The sequence below is a fragment of the Habropoda laboriosa genome, unplaced genomic scaffold (assembly GCF_001263275.1).
Source record: "Habropoda laboriosa isolate 0110345459 unplaced genomic scaffold, ASM126327v1 scaffold70, whole genome shotgun sequence".
In the NCBI taxonomy this organism is placed as follows: Eukaryota; Metazoa; Arthropoda; class Insecta; order Hymenoptera; family Apidae; genus Habropoda; species Habropoda laboriosa.
In genome coordinates, this window is record NW_017100198.1 from 88204 (window position 1) to 99125 (window position 10922).

The following is a 10922-nucleotide window of genomic DNA, read 5'->3' on the forward strand; positions in this document are numbered from 1 at the left end:
GCTTCTCATCGTTTTTTTCCTTTGTCTCTTGAATTGTGTGTGCTAACAATTTCCTGACTTTGTGGTACCTTACTTTTCCCATGTATTATTATTGTTCAAATGGCAGCAACTTGGAACTTTCATTTTTTTCCCCATTTTTAAATACAAAATTGAATTTCACAATAAACACTTCATCCCTATACACCTGTCCCCCGATTTACACGGATGATCGGTTCCTCGGAATACCGAATGTCATGAAAAACCGTGTAAATCGGGGAAAAAACAAAATGCGCATAATTTAGACGGTGATTTAATTAAATTCATTATTTTAAATGTAAAATAAAAATAAAATAAGAATGAAAAAGAAAAAATATTCAGGGTTTAGTTTCGAGCGAGCGACCGATGAAGGCGAAAATAGCCGGTCATAACTTTACGTTACAATATGAATGCTTTTTGTGTGCAAAAAAGGGGGAAATTCCGTTCATTTTTTGGTTCAGTGCCAGTGTTAACAAACGAACGGTACTAAAAAATGACTGTACAAGTATGTGCGCAGTATAAACTTTTATTTTTAACAGTTTATATTTTTGAAGAGCCGTTATTTTGAAAATCGTGTAAATAAAGTACCGTGTAAATCGGGGGATAGGTGTATAATCAAAAAATAGTTTCTTATCATTTTCTCTTTTGCCTCTTCAATTGCGTGTACTAACAATTTCCTGACTTCGCGACACCTCACCTTCCCCCATATATTGTCGACAAAACACGGAACTAAATAGAAAACTGAATTCTACAATAAAAAATAGATTCTCGTAATTTTTTCCTTTGTCCCTTCAATTATTTGTACCACCAATCTCCTGACTTCACGCGGGCGCTAAAGAACCCCGACAGTATTTCCACCGACACCGTGTCGCAACACTCAAAGGAAGCTCGTCCATTACGTAATCCTGCCAGCGAGTTTAACCCTTGCATCGAGTGTCGAGTAACGTTCCGAAGCGTATCGAAGGGACCGCGTTAAAAGTTACGAGAGAAAACGTGGCGAGAAACGAAACCGGCGATACACGGAGGCGTCCTCGAGCGCGCTTCTTCGCCGCGCCGGTAAGAGGTTCTGAAAATGTCCGATCACGATGCACGATAGCCCAACGCGTACGGAACGTTAAAAGCCGGTTTTACGGTTATTGCCCACCGGTGCAGACGTTTTTTTTTTCTCTCCCCCCCTCGTTCCTCCCTAACCCACTCCTCCTTCGTCGGGTTTCGTTTCTTTTTCTCAAACCGTCGGGCATTCGCGCTGTGTTCGGGTCAGAGTTCCAGCACACAGTAGCGAACTCCTGGCCGCGAAACTATAAGTTTATCGATTAAAGCCACGGTTAACGCACTACGGCCTTCCTAACTTCCTGTCTTTATAGTTATCCTAGCTTAACGCGTGTCCATGCTGCACGTTTCACGCGTGTACCGACGTTACGACGAATTCGCGGCTTTAAAATCGCCTCGAATGTTCGATTAATATTTTTCATGCCGATCAACTTCCTAATTGCCCAACGCTCGCAGTATTCATGGGATAAATTTGTCGAGTCGTAAATCGAGGGTTGCTGCTATCCTCACCCCTGCTCATTCCCTTTCGCGGATTGCACGAAGGGTTTACGACGTTTATGGGACTTTTGAGGAGTATCCGGAAGAAAGGGTAATTGATCGACTCGAAAATTATGGACGAAGTAAGAGTCGAGGTTCTATATGGAGGTAATTTAGCAGTGGGATTTTTTTACTTCATATACGAGTTGGTGATAAAATTCTGATATTGTATATGCAATTGGCGAGGATGAATGAATTTTAAGTTGTACCGAGAAGTTATTGTGGAATCTTCGAATTATCTATGAAACGCTAGGTAAATATCGCGGCAAAATACATTGTTCGATAGAGGATTTCGTCGTGTATGATCATGTCTGAGATAAGGAAATTAGGCTGGCACGAATGGATCGTAAATTATCGCATAAAACGTGGCTTTCTCGTTTTCGTAGTCAACGGAACACGAAACTCCACTTCTGAAGTGAAGCGACCGCAAGTAGCAGTGCCTCGTGTAGGTCAGCCAACGCGTTTACTCATTCACGAACACTATGAACGCGATCTGCATTTTCCCTAATAAAAATATCCTATAATACGAACATTTTACAAATTTACAAAATTTAGTAGCTCAACGCTATTTCTCTAATAAAATAACGACATATAAATAAATATGTATATAAAAATTATATTAACCATCCACCACCGTTAATTTGCATGAAACAGTTAGAAAAGCCTCGTTAAACACTTGAAACTTCTCAAATGTACAATTTAAACAGACTAAATATTACGTCTATTAAACCAAAATACAGTTTTTGATTTTTCCGCGCGTGTCTGACTATACACGACCAAATCTACTTATCCACTTACGGCGATCTAAACGCGACAGAGACCCAGTTATTTTCGTTACGTTTTCACGCCGGCGTATCGTAAAAGGGGATCGTGCGGCACACGGTGCCGATTGCAATTGGCACAAGGCCTGCGTTGTACGTTTTGCTCGCTGTCGGCTGTGGTAAAAGTATGGAAGTGATCGAGGCGCGCGACCGAACGTACGTTTTTCATTACCATTCGGATCACGCGTCGCGATCAGATGCCACGATCGGCGATCATCGTGCAAAGCGGAAGTTGCGTTCGAATGGGCGGCGCACACGCGAGTCAACCGGACCGTATTTCACCCTTTTTTCGTATTTGAAACAGGTCGAAAGTCGTCGTCGATCATGAAAATTCACCGAGGCAGACGCGAGCGAAACTTGCACGTTCATTTTGGACGATTACTAAAACCGCACCAAAGAACTCGATTCGACGCGCCGGGGTTAAAAACTAGCGTAATTTATCGTCGACGGGAGTTTATGGGACAATTTATAGCCGACGACAGAGAGGGATTGAAATTTAAAAGGAAAGCAATCGATCGAGAATATCAAGCGAGCTTCTTTTTCCCTCCCCCCGATCGCGCTGTGTATTTACGACTGTGGGATGCTGAAACAAAATCTTGAACGTATATGGGGCTCGCGAGATACTTAACCCGGAGAGATTCTTATGATTTGTCATGCACCTCTCGGAATCCGTCGCTTTCTCTCGCGATGAATTACGATAGATCCTGGGATGGAGTTTTGATTGAAGACCTTGGTATCGCGAGTGAAAGATGGGACCAAAAATAAACGAGGCTCCAGCCTAGTGACCGACGATTATACAACTGTTTTACAATGATTCGAAGAATAATTCACGATTGTAAATCGACTCTTTGGCAACCGTCGGCACTTTTCACTGAAAAACATTCCTATGTGAAATACACTTATACACTACCCGCCAAAAGTTTGGAATCACTGAGCATTGCAATTTACACAAAAATTTCCAGAAAAAAGTCAGCGAGTTTGAGAATTTATCATTCGAATCAATTGATAAAAGTAGAATTGAGATAAACTTGAAAGCAGCAGATTTAATATTGATGAAAAGTGGGAGGTGATTCCAAACTTTTGGCCGGTATGTATATACGAACGAGCAAAAGGCTTAACCAAAGAGATCCCACCTTGATCAGTGTATCAGAAGTAACCTAGTGTCGCCCATATTAAAAGAAAAATTTAAACATAGATTTCCTTTGGTACCGAAGACAGCTTCATCGTCGTCATGAACCACACTAATAAACAGAATCGTGTCTAGTCCAGAAATGATGAATTTTTTAATTAAAAATTATTTTAAAATTAGAGATTGTTTTCTTTTTTTTTTGTTTAGCGATTGTTCCGTTTATTCTACCTTCTGCATAATAATCGAGTATCTCTTGCACGATATATTTTAACACACGAAACCAATTACAAGCTCGTTTAACTCACTGCTCCTGAAATCTACCTAACTGCAACCTCTATTATTAAAATACCAAAGAAAAGAATTAATCGAAAAACTAGTTTCGCGACGGTATAGTAGCTTTGAAACGTGCAAGTGCACGGTCGAATAAAAATCTAAAGTGTCCCTCCACTCGATTCCGCGAACTTTTTCAAATAACCCACGTAATTCTTCATTCCTCGATATTTTATGGATACAAGTACACAGCCTCTGCGCGCAATAATTAAATAAAAATGTCGCGAGCTGATAATCGTGGATTAAGCTGGGCTCTGTTTGCCGGCAGCTTTATGCAAATACTGCGTATCGGTGGAAATGCAAATGCTGTATCAAGGCTATCATTCTCGCCGACACCTGTCGTAAATTTCGTATCGGCTCGCGTCGTCTATCGTCCGCGTGGCTGCCTTCTAAATCACGCTAATTGACGCGGAATAATTTCACGCCGTCGATATCGTCGTAATAAAGCGAACAGGGCCGACGTTTTGGCCTCCGTTCGATGCGTGTAATCAACGTTCTGGAAATCTGCGACTGGGTGTTTATTATGCCTCGTGACCGACACTATCCGCCTCGTCGCATTCGCGTGGCTCTCCCTCTCCCTCTCTCTCTCTCTCTCTCTCTCTTATCATCGCGCCGAGCCGTTATCGCGTAACCAATTGTTTAATCCGCGATGTTTATCGAGGCTACGATTGCGTAACTTTGTCATCTTGCTCGAATTTTTATCCAGTCGTTCTTGTTTCCTTTTGGGAAATTTTCGTTGTGTTTGTGTATCTGTGATTCTGTTCATCATTCTGCTTACTTGCTGTTGAACTGTCTTTTGGTGCGAAAGGAAATTTATGTCTGAATTCTTTTTTGAAAAATTTAGAGTGTCGTTCGTTCTCTGTTAAGTCGTATATCATTGAAGACGTACGAATACGTTGATACGTATATCCTTTGGGATGAAGGGGATTTTTGCTTTTTTATCTTTCTGTGAATGATTGGAGGTATTAACTGTCTGTTATGCTGTATAACTGCCAGAATAATTAAAATTGTCCATTGGAATATCCGTATTTTGGGACTTGTGTCTGTACTCTTCTGTGAAAAATTTAGGGAGTCCACTGCATAAACTGAATCTGACAAGCATTTAAATTCAACAAGTTTACTTCTACTATCTGTAATAAACCACAAAGTGCTGATAAAATCAGCATACAACAAATACACGTGTACTTGTTTATCTCTCGACAGCCGTGAAAAAAGAAAGAAGCGAAACATGTATCATTCCTCGGAACTTTCTACAAACAAAAAGGATAAACTTTCGCCCCAAAGATTTCCCCGCAAATTACTCGATCCTCCTACTTATTTGCCCAGTTCACCTATCTTCTTCAACAATAATCCCGATAACATCTCTGAAACTCGTGGTTTCTTCGCGACATCGATCTCTCGCAGTTTCCGACGTGCAGAATTACACCGCGGCCGAACGTGTTGACAAGCTCGTAAACTGCCCGGCCTCTTACAATTATCCCTCACGTCCAGAGACTGTTCGCCCCGTGTACCAATCGGAAGCTGCATCGATTACGCGACGAATTTACACAAGAATCCAATGGCGTGTCATCTATATGCGCGGCGTAATGACTGTATTTACCGTGGCCAGACCCAGCTCTGAATTATTATCACCCAGCTACCAGACACGAATGAACACAGGGTGATTCTTGGCCGCGAGCAGATTGGATCGGTACATTCCAGGCGCGCGGGGGAGAAGGAAGAGGGACGAGCGGATTCTACCGAGTCATTTGGTCGTTCCTCCGGCGACCATCTCTTCGTCTCCCTTTTTCCCCATCTCGGAAGTTTCCCTGCCCCTCGTGTTTTTTTCTCCTCGGTCTCGCGTAGGTACGTTTCTTCCCTTCGGGCGGTGCAACTGTATTACACACGACACCTATACGCGACCAGGTTCGCGCAGCCTGTAATTCCGCGCGTTACGTTGCATTAGGCGTATTAGCTTGGCTATCATTAGCTATCTCACCGCGGCTTGTAATCAGCTGCGAGCTGCGGTTGTCGCTTCGCCGGACTCGTTTAACCGTTCCGTCCGTCGCGGTCTTTAATTGATATCGCGCGCGAACCGAGGAGAAAGTGTTCGAACCAGCCCCGCGGCAAACACCGACGGTGAATCATAGTGGTTTGTTGCGTAGCGATCGCGTCATTTGCTCGCCGGCAGACACAGAGAAAGGAATCATCGCTGGTTAGCAGTTTTTGCTTTAAAGCTGATGATATTTGGAGAGGTGACGAGAGACAGATGGAAATACGGGAGAAGTGCTTTCAACGACTCGTTTATCCTTGTGGAAAGAATAAGATCGAGTAGGTGAGGGTAGGAATGTTTCATTTCGTAGGTGAATTGAAATAAAAGGAATTTTTTTTTGTATCGAACATGTTGAGAAAGATGAATATTTTTCTCAACTTTTTTCTAATTATTTGCTAGGCGAGTAGAAATAAATTTCTCGTATATTTATAATGCTGTAACTTACATTTTTGGCATAGAATGGAAAAGATAGCGTGATATAGATAGTGAAAGGAATTAATTTTGAAAAATTACACTTTCTGGAGGATCAGTTGGAAGATTGGAAAAAAGAAAAAACTGGAAATAAATGAAAAGTTAGATATAAATTCATGAAAGTCGAAGTATAATACATTGAGTATTGTTTCGGATAGAAAATTCCATTCTGCGAAGTGTAATCAGTATTTTTTGAAAGAATTTCAAATCATTCTGTTATTTCAATGGTCCTTTTGAAACTTAACGTGGCGGCATATACCAATTCACGAATAACGATAAAAAAGGTAAAGCCGAGAAAGTAACTGGAAGCGGAGATTTTTTGCGGTTTTTATAAATATTTTTTGAGAGAATTGTGAAATTTAATGCGACTGCATGTACGAATTAGTGAATAACGATAAAGAAACGAGACAAATTGTATATTTATCAACGCAATAGCGATCAGTTGTACTTTTAACGTAAACAAGATTAATCTTAAAAACAGAGTATTTAATTAACAACATTTGGTATCGGTTGCACATAGTTCGGACCGAGTATCTAGGATAACATAGTCCGGGCGTAATTATATTTGATCTCATTGCCATTGTTAATTTCTCTTGTATTTTTATCTTGTAATCAAAATTACACTCGGGAATCTTGTAAAAAGAATTTAATCAAGAATGACGGAAACTACATTTTTACACGTAGATAAAAATGTGTTCCTGTGATTAATTAACATACGTATGGCTAACAGACATTTCGCAAGCGTAGCTAAACCTAAGTTATTTATTATTTCCATTACCCTTGTTAGTCTTGCAAGCATTAAGAATAACTGCATATCCTACTTATCGTAAATAAAGCAACGCAAACTTAATAAAAACATTTGCTTCTACGGCATATTTGTTCTGTAGAAGTTAATGTTATGAAATGGTGGAACGATCAAAATTCTGTAGAACTCAGTATGTGCGGTGGAAGTGGCAAAAATTGTAACTCCTCGCCAATTTCTAAGTAACAAAGCTTATCTACCGTTGTCGGTTCCCATGTAACATTCACAAATTCGTCTTTACTCGATGTAGGATCCCTACGTTGAGAAACATAGAAGACATGTGTAAACGTTGAAACGAAACGTTGAATATTAGAAAATCAGGTTGAAAGGTATACCCAGTTTTAGCGAAATTCGACCACAATTTAGTCATTCGGTTAATAGTAGCTCTGTCTTTCGTTCCAACCGCCGGTGGCTGTGTATTTTCGGTCTTACAAAGTGGTAAATAGAAGAGATAAGCTACTTCATCCACGTGAGACGCTCCTGGAACATTGAAATTAGTATCGTGTTCAATGTTTGCATAATTCGTGCACGATAACGAATGAAAAGAATTGTAATCACCGGCGATCAAACGTTTAATTATAAGATCCGTGGGTGCCTTTTCGCTGCCGACATAGCTATATCTATAGAAATAAATAGGCGCAGACGATACTTTCACTGCTTTTTCCAACACCAAGTTTGCAGGAACACCGAAATGCAGGTCAGTCGTGAAACGTATGTAGCCAGCTATGTTTTCTAGGCAGACCGCTTTTCCATTTAGATACCAATTTTTCACCTTGGTGATCAATCTCTCGCTCTTGGCTTCTTCTAACTTTTTCATCGCTCCCATATTTCTCACGTTCCGTGGCAGGAACTGATTGTATATATTCAGTGCCCTTTCGCGGTTATCTGAAGAAGAAAGATTAATTCGCTCCGCATACACTGTCGTTCGTAAGTTCAACCCTTTCGCAACGGCAGATTTTCGCGGCCGCAGAATATTTTATTTCGGCGTTTTTAAATTTTCGAAAAATTTTTCGAAAGTGTGCGAAAATACACAGCGCGAGAAAATGTTTAACAGCAGTGAAAGGGTTAAGCGCGCCTTTACAAAAATGCAATGTAATTCAATTCCAATTCCGTTTGTCAAATTCAAAGCCTTTTTTTTATATCCAACACGTCAACAGAGCGAAAAGCTTATCATTCCCGTCAAATTCATGTTCTCTCCTATAGTTATCTTTAATTTCACCGCATATCAGGATACTTTTACCGCGTTTCAACGGATGCGATAAAACTTCGGAACGACAGAGTACGTACACGTTATACATATTGCATTCCGTGTACTTGAAAAATGATTTGTGTCAACGTTAAAATTCACCTTTGACGAACATAATAAATTCGTCTGCCGTGTAACCAATTATCACAGGAACGTCGAAACCTTTCTCGAGATATTCGTCGATTGGTTCTGGCAAGACAGGATTTTCCGCCACTGCGTCGCTGTTGACCCCGAAAGGGAGTTCATACGTTACCGCTTCCTACGTGATAAAAAGAACCGAACATTTTTATCTCCCTTCCTGCTTGGAACATTTCACCGTGAATTAGGAAACAGATCAGAGGAAAGCTACTTGCTTCAGGCGGTAGAATGAAACCCTGACACTCGATGATATTCTTAACCGGTAACGTTCTCAGAAATTTCACAACTTCCTCAGGATCGGTCGAGTTCTTTCCTAGGAGCGAGGCTAGCTTGAAACAACGATCGGGACGACTTTGATTGTAACTCCACGGAGACGTTAACACTCCACTCTGCAAGATCGCCTTGTGGAACAGTCCTGAGAATATGTAGCGACCAATTAGGAAAAATTTTACACAGTCGAAACTTTCGTCCGGTCTTTTCCACGAAACGTCCACGCGTTTCGGCAAATTACCATCAACGTGAACGAATCTTATCAGGAAGGTCATTGGCAAAGACCTGTTTTATTACCTTTGGCGCTTGGCGTGAAAAGTAACGTGTGAATTAATGCTGCACCAGCACTGACACCGAATAGCGTAACGTTATCAGGATCTCCGCCGAAAATCGCGATGTGTTCTTTGACCCACTTCAGAGATGCAATTAGGTCTTTCAGACCTTGGTTTCCGGGCGCAGCTCGATGGCCCAGATTCAAGAATCCTTCAAAGTTACAGAAATCCAAGCGATTATATTCACCGTTGAAATACTTCTTTTTTTTTTTTTTTTTTTTTTTTTTCTCGAAACATTCTTCCCTCAAGGTATGCTAATAATAACGTAACCAACCCAATGCGCCAAGCCTGTAATTAGTCGTCACGACCACGACGTCCTGCTCGAGTAAATAGTCAGGCCTGTACGTTGCGAAACTCGAATTTCCTACTAGATACGCGCCTCCGTGGATCCAGAACATCACCGGTTTCGATTGGTTAAGGGATTTCGTGTAGACGTTCAGATAGAGACAATCCTCGACGCCCATCACAACGATCGGCGGAGTTTCTCGCAACTGCGGGCAAATGTATCCTTCGATTTTTGTCGTGTCCTTGATCCCTGTCCATGGTTCAGGTGGTTGCGGATCCTATTCTCATAAAAGGAACAGCACAGTGAAGATCTATACATGTACAAAAACACTGTAAGTGTGAAAAGTCAAATTTTTCAAGAGGCAGAAAAAAGGTCACTGGACTTCAAATTATTTGTCAAATTTCATTCGTTTCTGTGGCTAAACGTGACTGAGAATACGATAATCTAAATGTATCGCAAAATCTTCTATTTTGTGTTAATAAAAAAGAAAGGAAGCTTGCCATTACGTTACGTATTAATTTTTTACTAGTGATTTTTATCGTTCGAATTCAAAGTAGGTCACCTTTAACCTGTCCTTCGCGAGACACGTAACAATGTATGGAGTTACGTAAAATTGCCAGTGAGACGTATGTAGTTTTAAAAAAGCGGCAAATAATCGACGTTAATGGATGTAACGAATAGAAGGAATTAGAAAGAAGTGGTTAAGTTAACATTAGACGTACCACGCCCTGTCAAATCACCGGTTTCTAAATTTCCCACGTAATTTGCTGCCACTATTTCCTCCGCTGTTTCCCTTATTAAATTCACAATCTCACCTGTATTCTTTTCCACAAAATATGATCGTTATTTCACAACCGGTCGTATTCGACCGGCTACGAAGTGCCGGCACTGTTAGCCTTAAATCGGGAGTTTTCGGCTATCAGAAAATGCGAGAAACTGTGTTTACCTTAAATCTCAGATCGCCAACGGGAGAAGCAGCGAAAGGAATTCCTTTAAATGCGATATAGGACGATCCTAGGGAACTTTCTAACACTGCACCTCGTAATTTGCCTTGCGTTACGGTCACTACAGGCTCGGTCATTGTGAACCACGCTCTTGCCAACTTGTCAACGCACTACCGCGCTCTGCATAGAGATTGCACATTCGACGCGGGTAAGACCATACGTTCACTCGACGTTCTGCCACTAGCTATCAAAAGCATACGTCACGAGATATGATATCTAAAAGCCGGTTAGTACGAAGAGACGTACCGCGACTCTGTTCTTGTCTCGTGAATCTGCTATCGGTGTTATTAAATTATGCGTATTCTCGATTTTCTTCGGGAGCATGTAAACATTGGAATTTTACGTCGGGAAGATTTTACTGGAAAAGAACGAATTAATCGGTTATTGGAGATTTTTATTGTGGAACTATCTGGATTTTACGTTGGTGGAGAATGTGGTGGTAATCTTTCGGAGTGAAGT

General features: G+C 41.1%; 1 protein-coding gene across 1 annotated transcript; it reads right to left on the reverse strand.

Annotated features, from left to right (window-relative positions):
• Window positions 1-6618: 6618 nt before the first annotated feature.
• LOC108570353 (esterase FE4-like) lies at window positions 6619-10581 on the reverse strand. The gene is made up of 8 exons (XM_017932201.1): window positions 10406-10581; window positions 9448-9736; window positions 9139-9324; window positions 8787-8986; window positions 8536-8692; window positions 7746-8072; window positions 7523-7667; window positions 6619-7442 (listed from the first exon to the last, which is right to left on the reverse strand). Exons 1-8 carry the CDS (start codon window positions 10538-10540, stop codon window positions 7301-7303), a joined length of 1581 nt encoding a protein of 526 aa, XP_017787690.1. The 5' UTR covers window positions 10541-10581; the 3' UTR covers window positions 6619-7300.
• Between the last annotated feature and the right edge of the window lie 341 nt (window positions 10582-10922).